Consider the following 24,147-nt stretch of genomic DNA (forward strand, 5'->3'; position numbering starts at 1 on the left):
GCAGGAGGTCCAGCCAGAGCAGGATTACTGGGGCTTTGGCAGTGGGTGTGGTGAAATCACATGTATTTGTAGAGGCATAGACCCCTAAGACGTACACTGCGATGTAAATCAACATCAATAAAAATAAATCAATCAATAAATGAATAAAATCCATATAGTTTGTGAAACCTAAGGAAAAAAAAAGAATTGTAAACTGATACCTACATAGCACCACTAATACAAAGTGAAGGAAGAGGAAATATATGGAGAGAAAGGCCACATTCAGGACTGGAATACTCATTAATCTTAAACTTGATCTTTAGATTAAAGTCAATTCAATCATGAATCCTAAATGCCAATCAAAATTTTGGTCACTGTTTTTAAAAGACATTGACAAATTTTCCCCCACAACCTTATGCAACTACAAAAATCTTAGCAAAATGCTTTTTTTTTAAAGAAGAAATATGGAGGAGGCGCAGCACCTAGTTTCAAGGCTTAGTATAAGCTCAGGTGATGAAAACGATGTGGTGTTGGCACAGGGATGGCCTAGGTTGTGGGTGATTCTAGAACACTTTTCCTCACAGCAGCACAGGGAGGACCTCCTTCAGGTCTGAGCTCAGATGTCACCTACAGGAAAGTCTCTCCTGAAGATAGTACTTAGATTTATAATCGACTCCCTCATCTTTCCGACCTTGGCTGCTTCTCAAAGTCACTCTTTACTGGCTGGCCCTGATCACTGACTGAATTTGCTTTGCTGTTTACTGTCCAGCGCCCCATCAGCATGAGGCTCCCAGAAGTACAAGAGGACAAGGGTTTCACCTGAAATATCCCAAATAGCCTAGCATCTGGCACACACTAGGTACCAAAAAAATATGTTGATGAAAGAATAAGTGTGGGACTCCTTGGAGGTGAGGCTGAGATGGGAAAGGTTGAGAGATCCTTGGTATGTGGTGGGATGGGCTTGTCCTTTTGTTTGGAGGGGGAGGAGAAACCCACTAGCTCATATGGGCCAGGAGCCAAGCAAGGAGCAAGAACTCAATGCCCCTCCTCACTGGCCACACAGCCTAGAGTACATGGGGTCAGTCTAAGCCAGACCACCCCATCCACTGCCTCTGAGACTCTGGCACTTGGGCGAGGGGAGTCCTGGTCAAATGGCAGGGTTGTTACTTACTGAAGTCCTGGTGGTCCCAGAATTACATCCAGAATTCACTCATTCTGCCCAGCTGCAAGGCTTGACTCAGTTACAGTTTATTGGGGTCCTGGAGAGTCTTAGCATGAAACATAACCCCCAGGACTCCTAGGCCATCATGCAGGGCCAAAATGTCACTGTGGGTTCAGGACAACGGGGCCTTTATTTCAGGGTCGGGAGGGGCAGGGAGTGAGGCCTGAGGGACCCAGGCAGCAGGCTCCTCTCCCTTTGGTTCAGGAGGGGGAAGGAGAGACAGGACACCAGGGCTGGGCTCTGAGGTCAAAGGGGAGTGGAAAGGGCCATCTTCCAGGCTCCATATGTGGGTGGTCTGACCCTAGACAGGAAGGTCCACCTTTGCATCTTGGGTTTGGTGTGTAGACACCTGGCCCTTGAGGTCTGGGGATGGGGGGACACATTCTGTTTTGGGGAAAAGCTAGTCAGCAGCTGAAGCCTCAACTCCTGGCTGATATGTGGCCACTGCAGAACCCAGGTTCCTCCCATCCCTTCCCTCTGTGCTCCAGAATATAGAGGCCAAGGGCTGGGCCACTCCTCCTGGTGCAGTGGCTCCTGGTGCCTGGATGGTGTCCAGGGGCTGAGGGCTGTGAGCTGAGATGGACTCAGACTGGACTGTGAGGTCCCAGCTCAGGGATGGGCTCTGAAACCCAGGTTATGGCCCAGGGCTGCCCCCAGAAGGCATCACAGGCCCTGTCTCTCCCCTCTGGGCTCCTTGATTCTCCCTGTCACCCCAGAATAAGGGGGGCTTGCTCTGGAAGAGCGGAAACCCACTTTATCTTCTTTTCCCTTTCTTCCCTGTGTGCTTGAATATTAGCATAAGTCTAAGTGTGGAAAATTCTTTAAACTTAAGTACAGTTTCCCAGCCAATTAAACAGCTGACCCCTAATAGTTACCATGTAGGTGAAAATAGACTCTCCCAGCTCTAGCCAGAGCCCCTGGGCCTCTCCCACACAGACCATCCCTCCCACCAGTGTCCCCTAAGCTGACCCTTCCCTGTCCCCATCCTCTGGCTCCTCCCCCTCCACTCCTGTTGGCCTCCCTCCCCTAAAGCCCCTATTTCCTCCCTCTTCTCACTCCTCCAGGACCCTCAGCCTTTCCTTGCCCTTGAGGGTCTTTCCTGCTCCTCTTCCAGCCCATCCTAGGGATGGAGAGTTTAGAGTTGATTCCCTAGAGGGGGAGCCTCCATCTCTGGAACTGACAGGGGTTAGGAACGGGATGGGGGACAGATAAGGGACCCCACACTGTATAGGAGGAAACCTGCACACACATTGCTTATGGTCTGTCTGCTCTGAGTTAATCTTCAGCCCAAGCACACGTCTGGAGGCAGCGGGGAGCAGCACTACCTGAAGACCAGCCTCAGCACAGGGGGATGAGCCCAAGGCCAGGTATGCAAGAAGGTGATAAGGAGCTCCGGGGGCTGCACATTATGGGGTCCTGGCAGCGGTGAAGGCCTGCTCACTGCCCAACTGTCTGTGTTCATCTCACTATAAAGAGGCAGCTGGAAACGAAATGGGAAGGTGGTTTCTTTAGGGTGTTAACCCCCATCCTCAGATTGCCGCTGTCTGATTAAAGCACAACTTGAAGATTCAATTCCTGTCTCTACGTTATTGGCATTGGGTGGTGACAGGTGGCCCAGCTCTGGTCTTCAAAATGAGCAGCAGGAACACGTGGCAGGGCCTCTGGGTCAAGGTCTCATCCCAAGAGCCTGAGGAGACCTGGTATGTTTGTGGGGCCCACCCTGGTGCTGGTATTACCTGTTGTGGGCTGGGGATCTGCTCCTGCCTGATACAAGTCTGGTTATTAATGGGGAGAAATCACCATGTCAGCGTGTATTTGGTGAAACAATTTAGATACCGAACCTGACTCTTTATGGGGGCTCCCCATTGTGTGCAGTTCTGTTCCTCTGGGAGGCCAAAGGGCTCTGGGTCTTCTGTGTTCGACCCTGTGGCCACACGGGGGCGCTGCGGCGCCGTCCTAGTCTGGCAGCCAGGGGAGAGGTTGGGTGTGTGTGACTTGGGCTGAGAGGGTGAGCTGGGGCTGAGCATCCGTGGGGGGAGGTGGTGACGATGCCCTGTGAGCTGCCCTGGCACCAGGGGAGGGGTGGAGGGAGTGGAGGAGGGGAGAGGAGGCTCTGGGGCTTCCCTGTGGCTGAGGCGCCATCCTCTATCCCCAGAGCCTCCCTCTGCAGCCCCTTGATGACAACACCCTGGAGACTGCAAAGCAGATGCTTTTCCCTTCCACTCCCTCTTCCTTTCCTGAGGGCTATTTTTAATTTTTTCTTAATTGAAGCAACACTGATTTACAGTACCATGTGTGATTTAGGGGAATAATTTCACATCTCTTTGGATCTGTGTGACCACTGAATTGCCCACGTTCCCTGGCCTGTCTTCCCAGAACCAACTTTGGTCTGTGGTCTCAGCATCCTGTCATTGTCAGTGTCCTGCACATTCCATTGTTAACTGAGTTGGTGGTCCTGATGCCAATCCACAGTTTCCCATTTAGTATGATAAATGAGTTTGAGACATCTGTGTTTGGGGGATCCCTCTGGGTTCCCACTGATTGTTCAACTTGAGAAATGGGCTTGAGGCTGGGGGCCTTCTGCTCCTAACCCACTGCTTGTTCCCATTTCCTATTTTCTTCCTTCAATGTTTGCACAGCTAATGACGTGACACAGATATGTTATTACTAAACTCCACGCTTATTTGGATGTAATTAGTGTTTGTTTGTTTGTTTGTTTGTTTTTTTCCTTTTTCTGTTCCAGGCTCCCATCCTGATACCACATTAAGCAAAGTCCCAGCCATGTCTCCTGAGGCTCCTCTGGCAGGCTCCTCCTGAGTCAGTCTCTCAGACTCTTCTTGGTTTGGATGGTCTTGGCATTAGGGGAGCGCTGCTCAGGGGTTGTGTAGAATGTACTGCTTGACTGGGGTGATTGGTTCAAAGAAGAGACCACACACAGGAACTTCCATTTTCAACAACAGAGTAAGGGGGAATAAAATGCTCTTGGCCTTAACTAATGGTATCACCTTCCCCCCTGGCTGAGGTCCAGTCTCCCACTATCCTCCCTGGGAAGTTCTTTCTTTTCTATGTCCCTCCCTTTCCACGCTGCAGTCTTGGAAGGCGTCACTATGTGGCGTCCACACTTAAGGGGTGCTCTTCTATGAATGTTCATGTGCAGATTTTGTGCAAACATAACTTTTCAGATGAGTTGAGTGAACACCTAGGAGGGTGATCAGCAGGTTCTAGAGTAAGTCTGTACTTCACTTTATAAGAAGCTGTCAGATAGCTTCCACAGAGACCGTGCTATTTGGTGTTCCTGCCAGCAGTGAGTGGGAGTCCCAGTTGTTCCACATCCTGGTCACCCCTATGCAGGTGGTGCAGTTTCTCTTTCCAAGGTGTCAGTTTCCCACAATCAACTGGGGGTCAAAACTTTTATGTATAATGAGATACTGAAAGGGAGATCACATTCCCAGAACTTCTATGCACTATACTGTTATAATTGTCCTACTTTATTTTTTTAATAGATGGATGTACTTAATAATACAAGTCCAGTACTTGTACAGAGTTTGTTAAGAAGATAGATGTCCCCACTCTTCTCATTGTCTGATTATTTTCATAATAGTTGTTTTTCTTAAAAATAGTTCCTGTTGGGCCTCCCCAGTGGCGCAGCGGTTGAGCGCTGGGTTGCCAAGCTGCCCGCAGCCTCTGCAGCGCCAGTTGGATCCCTGGGCACAGAGCGAGGGTCCCACATGGCGCCCAGACCTCTCCTGCCTCCCGTTGCTCCCCTCAGCAGTGTACTTCCTCAGTCTGCCTGTTCTGTTCCTTGCTCTGGCTCTGGTGAATTCTCTCACCCTCCCGCACTTCTGACTGTACCCAGTGCTTGTATGTTAACATGCATTGGCTTATGAATGCCATTCTAAATGAAATGGTAACATTTTATTTTTTTTCAGATTTAAGAAAAATTATTTTTATTGGATTTTATTGATTTGTAATTCATTTCCACAATTACATAATTTCAGGAGTAACATTTCACATCTCAACACGTGCACATGCTTCACTTACCTTCTCACAAAGCTATTGCACCACGACACTATCCCATATCCCTCTCTAGTCTCCTCTTCCTCCAGCTTCCCGCCTGGGAACCACCATATTTTTCACAATCTCAGAGAAATAGTAACATTTTTAAAAATGGTTTATTCCCAGTGTGATAATACTGATAGCTATAACCTAATAAACAAAGTTATACCTGGGGTTCTGGCTAGTTTGCAAGACTGTACGCGGATCCTAAAAGGAAAATGTTTGAGAAATGCTGACCCAGTCCCCGGGCCTGACTCAGGGAGACAGAGTCATAAAAGTGTACTTGGAGGAGGGGAACCCACAGGGTAAAGTCCCAAGTCCCAGGGTGTGGCCTCAAGTGCCTGCACAGGTATCTGGGTGAAGGATTCTTCTTTCCCCTCAGTTTCACATCTCCCTCTCACCTGTTTCACCCTGGGTATTCCTTACTAGTCCCCTGTTCTCACTCCCCATTGCCTGGAGGGTTTCCGGAGAAACCAATGGGCACCACCGCGGTCCAGTTACAGTCTCCACCTTAGCGCCAGGACTCAGACTCTCCGGAGACAGGTCAGATGTTAGTTTGGAAGCCCCTACCCTTCCTGCTGCTGCTGTCGCGGGCCCTGACCCTGGCGGTGAACTGGACGGGTGAGTGCGGTGCCTGCGGGGAAATGAGCGCTGCGTAGAGGGAGCCAGGGGACCCGGGCGAGGGCGCAGGACCCCGGGAAAGGCGCGATATGCCCCGCAGTTGGCTCTATTGACCTTCCTCTCCCCAAACCAGTCCTGGCTTCCAGCCTCCCGTTGTCTGCCTGCCCCCCCCCCCCCACCCAGTCCTGGCCCTTCTCCCGCCGCCCCTTGTCAATCTCTCTAGACCTCCAGCCTCCTTCTATGTCCCAGTCAGACAAGGACTCAGGCACCGCTGCAGGAAGGGTGTTTAGCCCGGGTCTCCCTCCCGCCCCCAGGCCCCCACTCCCTGAGGCTTTTCTACACCGCTACATCCCGCCCTGGCCTCGGGGAGCCCCGCTTCATCGCCGTGGGCTCCGTGGACGACACGCAGTTGGGGCGGTTCGACAGCGACTCTCCGGGCCAGAGTGTGGAGCTGCGGGCGCCCTGGGCGGGGCAGGTGGGGCAGGAGGCCCTGGACAAGGAGACTCAGAACCAAAGGAACAACGCAAAGAAGTTCAAAGCCCTCCTGAGGGACCTGCGCGGCCGCTACAACCAGAGCGAGGACGGTGAGCTACGAGGGCCCAGGATCAGGTCACACCCGCATGCCCAATCGGGTCGCCCCGAGTCCAAGCGACACCCCAAGGCTGTAGGGGCCACCTAGACCCTCAACCCGGGAAGACCCCCAGGACTGTCTTCTGCGCGGTTTCATTTTCAGTTTAGGTTTATTTAGGGTGTGAGATCCGGTAAGACTGATGCTGACGCGTGGTCGGGGTTCAGGGTCTCACACCCTCCAGAGGATGTTTGGCTGCGAATCGGGGACCGACGGGCACCTCCTCCGAGGGTACAGTCAGTTCGCCTACGAGGGCGCGGATTACATCTCCCTGGACAAGGACCTGCGCTCCTGGACCGCGGCAGACTCGGCCGCTCAGATCACCCTGCGCGAGTGGGAGGCCAGCGGGGAGGCGGAGCGCATCAGGAACAATGTAGAGGGCAGGTGCATGAAGTGGCTGCACAAATTCCTAGAGATGGGGAAGGAGGTGCTGCAGCGCACAGGTGAGAGGGGCCTAGAGGACTCCTGACCTCCCCTTTCCTGGCCCCCACAGGGAAAATGGGATAATGCTCAGAAGAGGCCTTCTTTCTGCTTGGAGAGGGAGGAGACCCCCAGGCTTTCATTTTCTGTACTAGAGAGAGACTCGCCCACAGGGCCCTTCTGTAACTCAAGGCCAGTGAAGGAATCCAGTCTCTCCCGAGATGGAGGGGAGAGCACCTGTCACTGGCTCCATTTGCCTAGGCAGCCAATTTGGGAACAATTAATTTCTCTGTCAATTTGGGAACGATTAGTTTCTCTAACAAGGTTTTGTTTTTGGTGTGAGATATAATTCCTCATTCACCCTCCACCCACATCAAGAGAAAAGTCTGTTCTCCTTAGAGACCTGCATCTCCCTACCTCAGGCTCTTAACCCAATTCTAAAACTTTCTAATTAGTGAAAGATTATCTTACATTCCCCACACTAGGCTTTCAGGGTTTTCTGCTTCCTCCTTCCAAACTCATTGCCTTGTCCATTTTGAGGATGGTCAGTGAGGCTGCTTCAGTGTTTGTGGAAGAAATCCCAAGTGTGAATGTTCTCACCCTTCTCCACAGTTCCCCCAAACACAAATGTGACGCATCACCTTACCTCTGAGCATGAGGTCACCCTGAAGTGCTGGGCCCTGGGCTTCTACCCTGCAGACATCACCCTGACCTGGCAGCGAGATGGGGAGGACCTGACCCAGAATGTGCAACTGGTGGAGACCAGGCCTGGGGGGGATGGAACCTTCCAGAAGTGGGTGGCTGTGGTGGTGCCTTCTGGAGAGGAGCAAAGATACACTTGCCATGTCCAGCACCAGGGGCTGCTGGAACCCCGAGTCCTGAGTTGGGGTAAGGAGGGGGATGTGGGCACAGAGGCTCTTCTCAAGGGGATCAAAAGCCCTTCTGGAGATCTTCATAGAGTCAAGAGGAGGCCTTGGGGTCAAGGTCTGACTTCCCCTTCCCTTCCAGTGCCCCCTCCTCAGTCCTCCATCCCCACCGCGGGCATCATTGCTGGCCTGGCTCTCCTTGTAGCTGTGCTCACTGGAGCTGCGGTGGCTGCAGCTGTGATGTGGAGGAAGAAGCGCTCAGGTAGGGAAGGGAGTGGGGGGTCTTGTCCACTGGGGCTTTCATGTCCCAGGGAGAACTTGCCTATTTAGTGAATGGAAATACTGTACACATACATGTGTTGCCCAGTCTGGAGCTGATTGCTAATCCCCACTATTTTGTACAACCCTTATGAAAATAAATCACCTATTGTTCACCTTGGCTGTTCATTCTGGTGACGGGGACCTGGTTCCCAGCAAATGTCAAGGGAAGGTCCCTGCTGAAGACAGACTCTAAGAGATGGCTGTTCCACTTCATCTCTTATCTCTTTTCCTCATATTTCCCAGTCCTGCCGTGGGTCCTCAGTCACAGTTCTGGAAACTTCCCTGTGGTCCAGGACTCGGGGATGCCTTTAGGATTTCATGGGCTGACTCCTCCCTGGTCTCACATGATGTTTCTTCCCACAGGAGGACAAGGAAGAAGCTACACTCTGGCTGCAGTTAAGTGTGGTTCAGGGGTTTATCCCTGAGGCCCTGGGGACAGTGTAGGTGGAGCCCTTGGGGGAGTCATCCCCATCAGTCCCTCCTGTGGTCTCATCTCTCATGGCTCTAAGTAGGTTTTCTGTTTTGTTCTCCCCCAGGCGGCAACAGTGCCCAGGGCTCTGATGTGCCTCACAGATGCTAAAGATGAGACCGTGGAGGCCTGCAGTGGCAGAGATGATGGGACAGGTTATGGGGAAGCTGTGAGGGGGACATTCTGAGGATGCAGTGGACCATTGACAATATCAACACATATGAGGGGCCTCCCCGGTGGCGCAGCGGTTGAGCGCTGGGTTGCGAAACTGCGCGCGGCCTCTGCGGCGCCGGTTCGATCCCCGGCTGCTCCCCGGCCACCAGAGGAGGGTCCCACATGGCGTGCAGACCTCTCCTGCCGCCCACTGCTCCCCTCAGCAGTGTACTTCGGTCCTTCTGCCTGCTCTGCTCCCCGCTCTGGCTCTGGTGAATTCTCTCACCCTCCCGCGCTTCTGACTGTACCCAGTGCATGTATAAACAAAAACAAACAAACAAACCAGCAAACAAATAAATAAAGCATGCCTCTATAAAAAAAAAAAAAAAAAACAAAAAAAAAAAAACACATATGAGATTCCAGAGTTTGTGATATTTTCTTTTATAGTGTGAAATAACTGCATTCTGGGGACTGAATGATGCAGGATTTCTCTTCTACCCATCATGACTTCAAGATCCCCTGGTTTCTTACGCTGCAAAGGGCATCCTCATGTGTCTGTGTTTCTATTAGCATAACGTGAGGAGGTGGGGAGACTGGCCCAGCCCTGCCCACCACGCCCCTCCCCACACTGACCTGTGTCTCTCCCTGCTGGACTTGCCTGCCCCAGCAGAGGCCCAGCTGACTCCACCCCTGCCTGGACTTTGTGTTTCCTGAGGAATAATGATGCTATAGGACAGGTGACAGTAGGACAGCTCTCTCTTCCTGCTGGCACCAGATGGGCAGCCTTATCTCCTGCATTTAACAAGTTTGTTTATTTCCTTCTCCTCAAATGGTTTCCTTTTATTGGCTGAGGGAAACTGAGGCCAGTGTTGAGTATCAATTTGGCAAGGCAGAGCCAAGAGCTGGACACTACCCTGGCTTTCCCAATCCCAACTCCGACTTCCAACTGATGGAGCAGTTGCCCCTGGCGGCACGCCTGGGCTTACCAGTCCAGCTGTCAGAGAGGGGCCTGGCATCCTAACCCTCCTGCTGAAAGGGAGCACCCTCCTTCCAGGAGGATGAGGGAGTGTACCTGTAGCTGCCGACTTTTTCCTCTTGGGAACTTCCCATGTCCTCAGGAGAGGCACAGCTTGGCTCAGCCCCATGGATTCACCTTTGAGAAGGAAACTAAATGGAAAACTGCGGTCCCCCGGTGTTTGGTGTAAGTTCCCCCAGTGTGCACGCTGAGACATTTGCCTTCACACATTTGGGAGGGATCTGAGTCTCCCTCAATTTGGGAAGCTGTTAGTGTGTTAGGCTCGGTTGAGTGGGAATTGGGAAACATTTGGTATCTGTATTTGGTATTTGAGTTTCCCATTTATTTTTGGAAGCCAGGGATTTGGTTAAAAAAATTATGGGAGGTGCCATATTTGTTTCATCTGAAAGCACCACTGAGTGGTGGACCTCTAGCTACAAACCTATGTTTAGGAAGCAGCTCCTGTCACTGTTTCCCTGCAGGAGCAGCAGGTGAGTTAAGAGAGGTATGCTGTGCCATGTGGATCAGCTCCCTGGCCTGGGTCTAACTGCAGTGACTGGGCACAGCTTCGTAGTGTTGATACTTTACTGCCTGTGCCACCAAGGAGGCCCTGTTTCTATGATGTATTTTTCCTTCACTTTGTGCAAATAGCTTTGTGGATCTGATCTTTGCGTCTGTGTAAGGAATTCCAGCAAGTATCTGGAATCAGGTCTTGGATAATTTAGCTATTGGTATTTTCTTCTTTTTGTATGTTTAATCAGACAACTAATTCAGCATCTACCAGTCACTGTAAAAATCGGATGCGGAATAAGCTGTAGAGATTGTTCTCCACTTCAAGGAGGCCTTTCCTTCCTCCTCTAAATTTGCTGGCCTCTTCTCCTGATCTCACTCTTCAGTTGAGACTTCTGCGATCAGACTCCATGGGTTTTGCCAAAATTACTTTGGACTTTCTAGACAGCTATAGAGGAAGTTTACTGGTTGGTTGGGAAAATTTCTAAGCTGCTTATTGGTCAGTAGAAAATTAGAGGTTGGAGAAGGGAGCGGAGGTTTCGCGAGGTGGGTGCTTTCCGGGCCGTTGTGTCCCCCACGAGTGCAGAGACTTGGGGCAGCTGGGGCTCGCAGTGGGCGTCATGCTTCTCACCTCCCTCCTCTGCTGCAATCATTCCAGGCACCAGTGGATCGGGAAACAAGGGTGGCAGCGTGTGCCATGTCTTTTGTGGCGTTAGCAGGCCATGATCCAGTGCCTGGAGATGGTGGCGAAGAACCATTACTGGCTGAACTTGTCTTACCTCCCCACTGAGCAGGAGCACAGCTACCCCGCAGCCCGCAGAACAGTGGCCTGGGAGGCCATCAAAGCGGCAGGCACCTCCAAGTTTCCCGCACATGGACTGGTGACATCCCAATGTCACCAAGAAGTGGGCCTAATCCTGAGCCACTGCCCTTGGATCCCAGGACTGCCCTCTCTACTTGATCCTGAAATGGAAAATCTAGCCCAGAAAAATAGCCTTTAGACCAGAGTCTTCCTGAACAGCAAACATGAGCGGAGTGTCTGCATAGAGAGACTCTGGGCTATGGGCTCTCACACTTCAACGTCTAACCTCTATTTGGTTGTGTTTTCTTCCTCTCCTGGCCTCCTAGATAAATAGGAGGAATTTCCTGGGTCACAGATGATAAATATTTTGAGTTAAAGGTGCAATAAATCTACACAATGGTTTGGAAAATAAATAAATAAATAAATAAATAAATAAATAAATAAATAAATAAATGCATGAATAAAATTAGAGGTGTCTTTAAAAATGTAAGCTTCTTATTTAAATCAATTTAGTAAGGGAAAACTACATAGTAGGTTTCTGTGAACACTATTCATTATCAGATTTCTGATAAAAGTCTAAGAACAGGCAAATTGCAAAGTAAGATCTTAATTGATCTCTTCTCCTGTCCTCCTCATGGCCCATGTATAAGGCACCTTTTGCCTCTCCTGATGATGTCATTTTTGGAGTCAGTGAGTTTGGAGTGCAGGGTCCTTGGGTTCACTCTGGGAAAGATTCACCAGAGCTCCCCTTTCAGCAGCACTTGGTGAGTTTCCAGGTGAGTTTCTCCAGGAGACAGAGACATTAGTTACATTTAAAGAGCAGTTTTACACTCCTAGGGATCTACCCAAAGGACACGAAAACATTGATTCAAAAGAACACCTGTACCCTTATGTTTATTGCAGCACTATTTACAATAGATAAAACCTGGAAACAACCCAAATGCCCAAAAACAAGAAGATGTGGCTTATATACACAATGGAGTATTATTCAGCAATCAAAAAAGATAAACTCATGCCAATCGCAGCAACATGGATGGAGCTAGAAAGATTTATGCTCAGTGAAATAAGCCAGAAGGAAAAAGAAAAATACCGTATGGTTTCACTTATAATAGGAATATAGGGGAACCCAGTAAGACATCAGTGTAAAAAAATAACAACTGTACAAAACACAACAAAGCAAAAACAGGCAATCATAAATCAGAGCCATCCTGCAGGGGAGGAGGGAGAGGGATCAGAGGGAGGGAGGGAGGAGCACAGGGGACTGAGGTGATGGTTCATTGGTGAAGGTAATTCTATGGGGACTCAACCTGAGGGGGTGGGGGAAAGCAAATATTGTTTTAAAATGAACGATGATGTAAAAAATAAAAAAAAAATTAATGTTAAAGAAAAATAAAGAGCAGGTTTATTAGAAATGGGGCAGAAGAGTAAAGGATACTTGCATAGACACAAGTGGGCAGGAAGAGCTGCCCCAGAAGGGACAGGTTTGCTGAGAGAGGCCTGCATGGTTGCAGGCGGGCAGTCTTGAGGAGAGCAGCCTCCGCTGAGGGAGGTCAGTGAGGAGAAGTCCCAGCTGGTTCAGGTCACAGGCAGGCAGGAAGCTGCTGCCCTGCAGAGGGAGAGTGGGTGAAAGGAAGCACTGCATAGTCACAGGTGGGCAGAGGAACTGCTGCCTCTTGGTGGAGGCAGCATTAGGTTTTATCATCTTCAGGGAGGGGCTCATCTTTGTGGGTAGATGGTCTGGGCCCCTGACACTTCCCTATGGCAATCTCATAGTTTCTGGGTGTCGTGCCTCCTGATCTGGGCGTTGATGCCTAAGAGTCTTGGTTTCTTTTTTCTTTTTTTTTAAGATTTATTTATTTATACAAGCACTGGGTACAGTCAGAAGTGCGGGAGGGTGAGAGAATTCACCAGAGCAAGGAGCAGAACAGGCAGAAGGACCCAGGTACACTGCTGAGGGGAGCAGCGGGCGTGGCAGGAGAGGTCTGCGTCAGGAGAGGTCTGCGTGCCAACCGGTGCTGCAGAGGCTGCGGGCAGCTTTGCAGCCCAGCGCTCAACCGCTGCACAACTAGGGAGGCCCCTAAGGGTCTTGGTTTCTATAACTGGGTTAATGGCTTACTCTAATCCCCTCCTTGTGTGAGTTAGGTTCTTGACCCTGTATCTCCTTTCCAGTTTTCTTATTCTTATCTTCCATCACTAGGAAGAGGCCTAATCTGTGAGATCTAACAGAAACCAGGTCTTTGTGAAACAATTTGAATTTTCTATGCTTGTCTTTAAAATGGTTCCAGTCTTGGTGCCTGGAGGTTTTAAAAATGATTAAAATGGCCATTTACTCTAACATTTAAGGATATGAGTTTCCATTCATATTGGAAACATCCTTGATATAAAAGTATATTAGAAGAGAACTTTGATAAATTGATATATCGAACTTAACTTAGAAAACTTAAATCGTTTTGTTAGGGGGAAAGGATGTCCTGAGCTAATTCCATGCGGGCTTTGTGGACTCCACCCCCACTCCAGACCAAAGCCATGAAGACATTGGGAAAGACAAATCCTGTCACCACCAAAGGGAAGGTGGCTGGGACCTGAGGGTAGAGTTAAGCAGCCAGGTTTGGTGTAAATACAGACGCAAGGGCCTTAGGACTCTCTCTTGGCTTCACAGCTCTTGGCTCTCCACCAACTCTCAGAAGCCACTGGGATTCCAGGTCGGCGGATTGGGTAGGATGCATTTATGACTTTATCTCCCTCTTTTCTCCTGGAGTTGTGCATTTCCTCATTTCCCTTTCCCTTGTAAATAAACCTTTTATTAACCTTTTGTGTGTGCCTGTAGTGGAGTATTAATAAGTCCCTTTTAGCTCATGGTGAGGACCCACAGTCAGGCAACCCATTTTATTTCGGGGTTGCCCTGTAACAGTTTGAGGAATTAAGCTATCTTTGTCTTTAAAAAGGATATAATTTTGGTGAAAATGTCCACCCATCTAAAATCTTTGCTAGGAATTTAAGGGAAAATGTGGCCTTAGAAAATGGATAGGGAATTTGTTGTCCCACTTTCTTTAGAACCTATGGAGCATTCCTAGAATATAAACTTGAAAAATGTTTTCTTATCTGAAGGAGTTAGTGTAACAGGGTGGTGTCCAAGAAAAGGGTGGTGTCCAAGTTCCAGGTTCCCTGCCCCACCCAAGGTGGAGGTGGAGCTGAGCAGGGAGGAGAGGAAGCTGGAGAGGAGACTGGAGAAGGAAGGAAGCAGGATGGGGAACAAGGAGACCTGGAGGAGGCAAATGGAGGCAGAGAGATACGTGCAGAAACTGTGCTTGCTTCTTGGTCGTGGACTGGGTGACACAGATGTGGGCGAGAGACCCGTGGGGAGGTGACAATGGCAGTTTTTATCTTGATTTTGGTTTTGCTCTTTTTCTTTTTTTGCTCTTTCTCTCTTGTCTGGTTGTTTCTGATCCTTTTCCGTGGGTGCCTGCTGGAAGTAGCTTTAGACCTGTGGCAGGCTTTGGGGCCTTGCTCTGGGTCAGTCCTGCTTGGGTGGACTTTCACCCACGAGGGCTGGTAACCTTGGGTGCTTGATTTAGAAACTACATTCTTTGCCTTTCATGTATTGTTTCCTAATTGTATTAAAGTTCCCTTCCATTAAAGTCTCATATGTTTTGTGTTGATGTGGCAGATGGCAGAACCTATTTAAGCAGGCAGGTTTGCAGGGTCTGGGGTGCCCCTCTCCCTGCCCTTAACATTAGTTATAAAGGAATATTTAAAAATCGAATTAATAATAATTGTTCTTAGAGTTGTCACAAATATTAGTAAAATAACTACTCTAAAAGCTGTGCAAATGATAGAGAAAAATCCAAATTTTGATATATCTATCTAGAATTTTTGGTAACAAAATCTATTTCAAAATGTAATGGTTTAATTAAAGCATTCATGCCTTAAATTTATAATGTTGGGTGTTAATACTTTTATTGTATGTTTCAATGTGTTTAATTTGAAAAAGAAGTTCCTGGTAGTCGAAAATAGTAATTGACCTGGTCTATGTTAATAGAGATAAATATGGTTTTGTTTATACCTAAACTTCTATTTATTTTTTTTTAAGATTTATTTATTTAAAGAAGAACCAGGGTACAGGTCAGAGGCGCCGGAGGGTGAGAGAATTCACCAGAGACAGAGCCAGGTGCAGAACAGGCAGTTGGACTGAAGACACTGCTGAGGGGAGCAGAGGGCATGACAGGAGAGGTCTGCCATGTGATGTGGGTTTCTCCCTGGCTGGCAATTGAGCCTGCGTTGCAGAGGCTGGACAACTTCACAGCCCTGTGCTCAACCCACTGTGCCACCAGGGAGGACCTCTACCTAAACTTCTTTTGATGAAATTCCTTTCTAAAAAGATTAATCCATTGCTTCTTCCCTTTGAAGAAGTATCTTTATTCCCCAGGTAAGCACCTTAATTGACTTTTTCCTTCCCTAGTACTAGCCAAAAAAATTCAAAGGGCATCTAAAGTCATGTGGAGGAGTTACTAAAACTCTCACAATTATACAGGAAATGTATATGGTATTAAGTTTCTCTGATTTTTCTTGCTTTTATCATTCTATCTAGTGCTTGCCTAAAAAGAACCCTGGTGTATGGAATTGTTTCATTTATACTCTATAATTTGAATTTCCAGTCCTAAGAAAAACTAAAGCTATAATTGGTATCTCTATCTTAAATCTGTTCTTTTTATCATTCTTTAAATGGTGGTCTATTTCTCCTATAAAACTAAGGATCTACTGAGTTAAATAATGAAAATTTTTTGACTACGTAATGAGCTTTTAGGTTTACTTTTTGCTTCTTATCGTAAGGAAACTAAAATTTAACATCATGTCACCTAATTGAAAAATTAAAGCCTGTGTTTATGTATGAGTTATCCAGTTTGAAGGAATGATAGCATAACAGCTCCTACATGTCAGGTTTTATAACAAACCTGGCACCTTAACTCCATCCTCAGGTCCTAGCAACCCTCCCTTTGGTGATGATGGGAGTTGTCATTCCCAGTGTCTTGATGGCTTTGGTCTGGAGTCGTGGTGGAGTCCACAAAGCCTGTATGGAATTAGCTCAGCACATCCTTTCCCCCTAACAGTATAAGAAAAGTATTTTAGGAAAAGAAATATTAGGTCCTCAAATGACTTGCTATAGAAATATTTGATTTTACAATGTTGAAAAGCTGAAGGCCTTTCCTTTAAGATCAGGAACAAGACAAGGATGTCCTGTCTCACCACTGCTCTTCAATATAATATTGGAGGCCCAGAGCAATAAGACAAGAGAAAGACATACAAGGAATCCAAATAGGGAAAGATGAAGTTAAACTATCACTATTTGCAGATGATATGATACTACACATAGCAAACCCTAAGAACTCCACAGAAAAACTACTCAAAATAATCAACCAGATTAGTAAAAAGTAGCAGGATGCAAAAATCAGCACACAAAAGTCAGTAGTCTTCCTGTACACAAACAATCAATCTGAAGAAGAAGAAATCAAGAAAACCATCCCTTTTATAATTGAAACAAAAAAATTCAAATCTTTGGGAATAAACCTAACAAAAAAGGTGAAGGACCTATATAAAGAAAATTATAAAACACTGTTAAAAGAAATAGAAGAAGACACAAAGAAATGGAAAGACATCCCCTGCTCATGGATTGGAAGAATTAATATTAAAATGGCCATCCTACCAAAAACCATTTATGGATTCAATGCTATTCCAATAGAAATCTCAATGACATTCTTCAAAGAAACAAAACAAATACTGGGCCTCCCTGGTGGTGCAAGGTGTTAAGATGCAGCCTATTGAAGCTATCTGCAGCCACTGCAGCACAAATTCAATCCCTGGCCAGGGAGGTACTCACATGGTGCAGCAGGCCTTTCCTGTCTTGCCTGCTGCTCCCCTCTAGTGTATTTCAGTAGATCTGCCTGTTCTGTTCCCCACTCTGTCTCTGGTGAATTCTCTCACCCCCCACACCTCTGGCCTGTGCCCCAGTTCTTTTATGCATAAATAAATAAATCTTAAAAAAGAAATGGGACAAATACTAATGAAATTCATATGAAACCACAAAACAAAACAAAACAAAACAAAAAACCACAAATGCCACGGACCAGCACAGCAGTAGACAATGAGGCCGTCTCAGGGTTGAGAGACTGCGCAGGGTGGTCAGGGATTCGGTTAAAGAAATGACAAACAGACATACTTCAAGAGAGAGTGTAAATCTGAGTGTAATTTTCTTTGGGTTTGTGGCCAGTATTTATATGTTCTCTAAAAGCATAGGAACAGTGAATATATTTTTCACAAAGTAATATTTTTATCATAAAAGCTAACAAAGCCAAGGACACAACAGAGAAATCATTAAACTAACAATTCTATTGTTACACAGAGTTTAGTAATGTTTCATTTGTATCAGCCTTTTTATATTTTTATTTTTTAATTAGCAACTAATGACCAGAAAAGGGAAAGATTTTAGAAAGACAGTTGTAGCAGAATAAAGTTTGTAGATCTGAGACAGTGAGATAAGGTTCCAGGTGGTCAGCATTTCTTTTAATCATCTCTGTGGCGGCTTCTGGTGGTCATTATCTCTTGGCAGGCATTCTGCTTCTCTGCAACTTAGGGAGTTTGCTGTTCTCCCCCTGCGCGCATGGTTCCTTGCCCATGCCGGACCTCAGGGACCATGGCAACAGCCATTAGCCCTGAGGGTCACTGCAGGGGGAGGTGCAGCACACAAATAGCCACAGCCCTAACTGACAAAAACAAAGAAGAATGGAAGTATCACACTTCCAAACTTCAAACTATACCGCAAAGCCATAATAATTTAATCAGTATGGTATTGGAACAAAACAGACACACAGACCAATGGAACTGAATACATAACCAGAAATAAAGTCACATTTATATGGACAACTAATCTTTGACAAAGGAGTAAAGAATATGCAATGGAACATGGACAGTTTGTTCAATAAATGGTGCTGGGAAAACTGCACCTCCACATACAAAGAATGAAACTAGACCACTACCTCTCACCGTTCACAAAAATTAACTCAAAATGGATAAAAGAACTGGACATAAGACTTGAAACCATTAAATATATGGAAGAAAATACAGGCAAAACACTACAAGACACATCTCAGTAACATCTTTAATGACTCATCACCCAAAGCAAAGAAACTCAAGGAGAAGATGAATAGCTGGGATTACATCAAACTGAAAAGCTTCTGTACAAAAAAGAGACATTAACCAAAACAAAGAAACACCCCACTGCTTGGGAAAAAATCTTTGCATTCCATACAACTGATAAGGGACTGATCACAAAGATATACAAAGAACTCACACAACTCAACAAAAACAAAGGAAACAATCCAGTCAAGAAATGGCAGAAAAACTTAAAAGATACTTCTCCAAAAAAGGAAATGTAAATGGTCAACAGACATATGAAAAAATGTTCAACATTCCTTATCATCAGGGAAATGCAAATCACAACCACAATGAAATACCACCTTACACCAGTGAGAATGGCACATATCAAAAAAACTAGCAACAACAAATGTTGGAGAGGATGTGGTGAAAAAGGAACTCTCCTACATGCTGGTGGGCGTGCAAACTGGTCCAACCACCATGGAAAGCTGTCTGGAGGTTCCTCACTCTACTAAATATGGAGCTACCATATGACCCAGCAATTCCACTCCTCAGGACAGAAAAATATTGATTCAAAAGAACACCTGTACCCCTATATTTATTGGAGCACTATTTATAATAGGTAAAACCTGGAAGCAACCCAAATGCCCCAAAATAGATGACTGGATCAAGAGAATGTGGTATGTATACACAGTGGAATACTATTCAGCAATCAAAAAAATAAACCATGCCATTCACAGCAATGTGGATTGAGCTAAAAGGAATTATGCTCAGTGAAATAAATCAGAAAGAAAAAGAAAAATATTAGATGGTATCACTTATAGGAGGAATATAGGGGGACCACTGTAAAAAAATAACAATATAGTGTAAAAAATAATAACAATACAAAACACAACAACACAAAAACAGGCAATTATAAATCAGAGACATACTGCAGGGAGGAGGAGGGAGAGGGATCAGAGGGAGGAAGGAGTACAGGGGACTGAGGTGATGGTGCACGGGTACACTGGTGAAGGAAATTCTATGGGGACTACACCTGAGGTGAGGGGGAGAGCAAACATTGTTTAAAAATGAACAATGATATAAAAAATAAATTATAAAATATAAAAATAATGGCCATTGAAAAAAGAAAAAAAAAGAATTATTTTAGTTTAAAATCAATAGTGTACTAATGTAAAACCAATCTCTAGGGCCTCCCTGGTGGTGCAGGGTTTAAGTCTCATCACTATCAAGCTATATTCAGTCACTGAAGCTTGAGTTTGATCCCAGGTCAACTCAAGGTTAACCCACATGGCTCAGCAGACCTCTCTTGTCCAGCTGCTGTGCTCCCTTCAGACTCCCCTCAGCAGCATATTTCAGTGGATCTGCCTGATCTGCTCCCCACTCTCTGGTGAATCCTCTTGTCATCCCCACCCCCTCACCTCTTGCCTACACCCCCATTCTTGTATGCATAAGTAAATAAAAAGTAAATTAAAAAAAAAAAAACCCAAACTATAATTTTTCGTCTGCAATAAGGACTCAGGTATTAAACCGATCTTACTAGTTTTTGATGACAAATTAAAGACTGTTTAAAATCTTGGTTCTCTTTTACCCTTATGCTTGTTTAACTGAAAGATATAGTCCTGTTGCTACAGGGTAACCCCTATAGGAAATGGGTTGCCTGACTGTGGGTCCTCACCCATGCACTTGATTTTTTTTTTTTTTTTTTTGTATAGAGGCATGCTTTATTTATTTGTTTGCTGGTCTGTTTGTTTGTTTTGTTTATACATGCACTGGGTACAGTCAGAAGCGCGGGAGGGTGAGAGAATTCACCAGAGCCAGAGCGGGGAGCAGAGCAGGCAGAAGGACCGAAGTACACTGCTGAGGGGAGCAGCGGGCGGCAGGAGAGGTCTGCGCGCCATGTGGGACCCTCCTCTGGTGGCCGGGGAGCAGCCGGGGATCGAACCGGCGCCGCAGAGGCCGCGGGCAGCTTCGCAACCCAGCGCTCAACCGCTGCGCCACCGGGGAGGCCCACCCATGCACTTGAAAGGGACTTATAGTGAGACTCAACGGCAGGCACACACAAAAAGGTTAATAAAGGGTTTATTTACAAAAGAGGGGAAATGAAAAAAATGAATGACTCAGGGTGAAAGGGAGGGAGACAAATTGGTGAGTGCGTCCTACCAGTTCCGCTGACCTGGAATCCCAATGGCACTCTGAGAGCGGGAGAAAAGCCAAGAGCCCAAAGCCAAGAGCCAGGAAACCCCCAAGGCCCACATGTCTGGTTATATACCAGACCTGGCTGCTTAACTCCACCCTCAGTGCCCAGCAGCCCTTTCTTCTGTGATGAGAACATAATGCGATATATATAGTTCTTGGTGTCTTGAATCTACTTGGTCTGGAGTGAGGGTGGAGAACACAAAACCTGTGTTTGTGGAGTTCGTGCAGGGCATCCTTTCCTCCCAACACTGTCAGCATTGTTGAGCATTGTAAAAAAAAAAAAAAAAAAAAAAAAAGATATATTTTTAAAAAGCCCTAGTTGTCACTCTGGGTAATTTAGTGTTTTATAAAAATCCATTTATGTTTATGCCTGTGACAAAATTTTGTGGCTACCAAATTTCAGAAATTGTAAAGTTTTTGATAAGTAAAAAGATATGAGATGTCTTAGTGATGTAGTTTTGGAGTTGATGGGTTTAGAGAGCGGGGTTTAGGTTCACTCTGCGAAAGGTTTCACCAGAGCTCCCCTTTCAGCGGCACACTGCAAGTTTCCCAGGTGAGTTTCTCCACAAGACAGAGACGTTAGTTATGTTTAAAAGAACAGGTTTAGGGGCCTCCCTGGTGGCGCAAGAGGTTGAGCATAGCACCATGAAGCTATCTACAGCCTCTGCAGCAGAAGTTTGATCCCTGGTGGCCAGGGAGCTACCCACATGGTGCAGCAGACCTCTCCTCTCTCTCCTGCTGCTCCCCTCAGCAGCGTATTTCAGTCAATCCACCTGTTCTGTTCCCCGCTCTGTCTTTGGTGAATCCTCTCACCCCTCGCAACTCTGGCCTGTACCCCAGTTCTTGTATGCATAAATAAACAAATCTTTAAAAAAAGAGCAGGTTTATTAGATAAAGGGACAGAAAAGTGAAGGACACTTGCATAGACACAAGTGGGCAGAAATGGCCTCCCTGGACAGGTTTGCTGAGATAGACCTGCATGGTTGCAAGCGGGCAGCATTGGAGAGAGCTGCCTCTGCTGAGGGAGGTCGGTGAGGAGAAGCCCAGGCATAGTACAGGTCATGGGCAGGGAGGAGACTGCTGCCCTGCAGAGGGACAGAGAGTTGGTGAAAAGAAGCAGCTGCATAGGCAGGGGTGGGCAGAGGGAGTGCTGCCCCTGCCAGTTCAGAGACTGCACTGATCTAGTCTTCTCTTTTGGGGAGGTGGGGTGTCACTCCTTCATGGAGTGGTTTGTTTGCTGCTGATTTTGGATAACTATGTAGAATTTGAAAGGGACAAGAGATTCTATGATGGTCCTCAATCTCCATGGCTTTACCTCTGGTCTGCACCCTAAGGCATTAACAGTATCTGACACTTTGCTTGGGTCAGGGCCTTGGTGTTTGAGGGCTTAGTTCCTCTAGCTGGGTTAATGGCTATATTAATCACTTCAAACCCCACCTCCTGCTCTTGGCATTGTGGGAGCCAGGTTTCTGATCTTGTGGCACCTCCTTTCCAGTTCCTACCCTTGTCCTCTATCATTCCCTCCTGACCATATCCGTAGCCCAAACTCTTTTGGAGGAGCTGAAGGGAGGCGATCCATTTTCTGTTGCTGCTTCCTGCTGGAGTAGGACTGAGCAATGACCCTACCTAATGGGCCTGGAATATGGTTTCCCTAATGCTAGTCCCAGAGTTAACTAATATGGTTGGTATTGGGAGGAGGCATACAGAGGCCAAGGGGTAGGGCGTCTGGACAGGCTTTTCCTTTTGTATGGGTCAGCAGTTTTTCGATCCCTAGCCAGGGAGCTGACCGACATGGCGCAGCAGACCTCTCCTGTCTCGCCCACTGCTCCCCTCAGCAGTAGATCTGCTGTTCTGCTCCTCACTCTGTCTCTGGTGAATCCTCTCACTCCAGTTCTTCTATGCATTGATACGTAAATCTTTAAAAAATAATAATAATTTCTTTAATTGGCTTGACTAGGTGGATTCAAAAAGACCAGTGATTTTTTTTTACAATGGCCCCCCACTTTTATACCCCTTCTGCCAATCTGTGCTCTGGATATTTTCTACAGCTAGTTTACCAACTACGTTAATCACTTTTAACCCCCACCTCCAGCTTTTGGCCCTGAGTGAGCCAGTTTCTTCTCTTGTGATACCTCCTTTCCAAATTATCTACTCTTAGCCTCCATTCGTATCATTATGTATCATCAGGAAAATGCCAATTAAAACCACAGTGAGATAACATCTCACACCTATGACAATGACCTGTGCTAAAAAGACCAGAAACAAAAAGCATCTCAAGGGTGTGGAGAAAAGGAACTCTGGTACATTGTGGGTGGGAATGAAGACTGGTCCTGTTATCCGAGTGAATGAGGGGCACCCGGACCCTCAAACTTGTGCACTCCAAATGAGTTCTGCCACCCGTTGCATAAAGACAAAACATACTCTAAGGTGTAAGATCCTCAATAGAAAATAATACAATTAGTGTGCAATAAAGAGAAGAGAAAGAATATAGTTATAGTTACCAAAGTTACTATCCTCTTGGGTTTAAATGCCCAGCCAAACAGGATAGACCCAGAGCAGGATCACTGAGGCCCAAAAGCCTGCCATGAATCTAAGTCACCTTCTGGTGGAGACCCATCGAAAGGGGCAGAAGGGGTCAGGCTGGTCTGGAAGGAAAAGAACAAAATCAAAATGATACCAGGCAGGAGGGGTACTACAAGTGGCCATGGACAAGACCCAAATAGTCACTGTCTGAGTGTCCTGTTTACAGGTCACTGTCTGAGTTCTTTACCCACGGGCACAATTTCAAGACCACTCAGGTTCAGAGAACAATAATGGGATTTACTTAACAAACGGGAGAAAACCAAGAGTCACTGAAGTCACAAGTTGCCGTTTATCTCACCCCAAGCAGTGTCCAGTGTTTTGAGTCCTAAACAAAAGGTGTGTAAGATGGCGTCCACTTTCCACTGAATATGTCGAACACGTATCCTGAAACACGTATCCTGAAAAAGAGGCATCGCTCCCAAAAGAGCATCTTTCCGCCACTGAGGGCCTGGAGCCTGTGGCAGCCAGACACTAGGCCAGGATCCAACGCAGGAGGACAGCAGAAGACATAACAGGAGATGCTCACTGGAGCTGCCGAGATGCCCCAGCGCAGCACCAGACAAGCGATGTTGGAAACAGCAGCAGCAGCATCTGAAGGACCCAACAATGCGCCCACACTCACACAACTTAGTCAGGCACCCAGCTCTGGGTCTTTGCCCTCACCTTTGCTCTAACAGCAGCAAAGCTGGGAACAGATTCAGTCACTGGGCCACCTGCAAAGCCTCTGAACTATTGTTCTCTGAGGGTGGCTGCTGGAAGCATCTCCAATTCCTTCGGAGGACTGCAACAGCCTTCTGGAAGATCGATGTGGTGGGGACAGGATCGTGGCCCTGGAATGTTGAATCCTGGATAATAGTGAAATCCTGAAAACCATGAATAATCCCTGAAGATGCTGACTCTCAGGGCCTGCTTTGCAGTTCCTTATATTTCCTATCAGAGTCTCCACGTGCACCAATACTTTGCTGAATTTTATCTGGGGCTATTCATCCTTACCTGCATTCCCCTCTGGGGGTGCCACCTGTAACAGCCTTTGGCTTCAGCCCCTGTTTCAAAAAGACAAGTCAAGGGCCTCCGTGGTGGCAGAAGGTGTTAAGAGGCAATGTATGAAGCTCTGCAGTTGAGTTCAATCCTGGGCCAGGGAGCTACCCACATGG

At 47.0% G+C, this 24,147-nt stretch overlaps 2 protein-coding genes across 2 annotated transcripts in view; both read left to right on the top strand.

Annotated features, from left to right (window-relative positions):
- Nucleotides 1-24,147, top strand: part of LOC311188223 (saoe class I histocompatibility antigen, A alpha chain-like) — a gene marked incomplete at both ends in the record, with an annotated part of 296,532 nt that overhangs the window by 111,544 nt on the left and 160,841 nt on the right. The gene's annotated exons all lie outside the window — the stretch shown is intronic.
- Nucleotides 5,806-24,147, top strand: part of LOC311167625 (ADP-ribosylation factor GTPase-activating protein 3-like) — a gene marked incomplete at both ends in the record, with an annotated part of 69,454 nt that continues 51,112 nt past the window's right edge. The window contains 3 exon segments of the mRNA XM_084228700.1: nt 5,806-5,878; nt 6,674-6,949; nt 8,687-8,751. Of these exon segments, the coding sequence (XP_084084826.1) occupies nt 5,806-5,878; nt 6,674-6,949; nt 8,687-8,751 (414 nt within the window).

This window comes from Talpa europaea (assembly GCF_964194135.1).
Source record: "Talpa europaea genome assembly, chromosome: 2".
Classification (NCBI taxonomy): domain Eukaryota; kingdom Metazoa; phylum Chordata; class Mammalia; order Eulipotyphla; family Talpidae; genus Talpa; species Talpa europaea.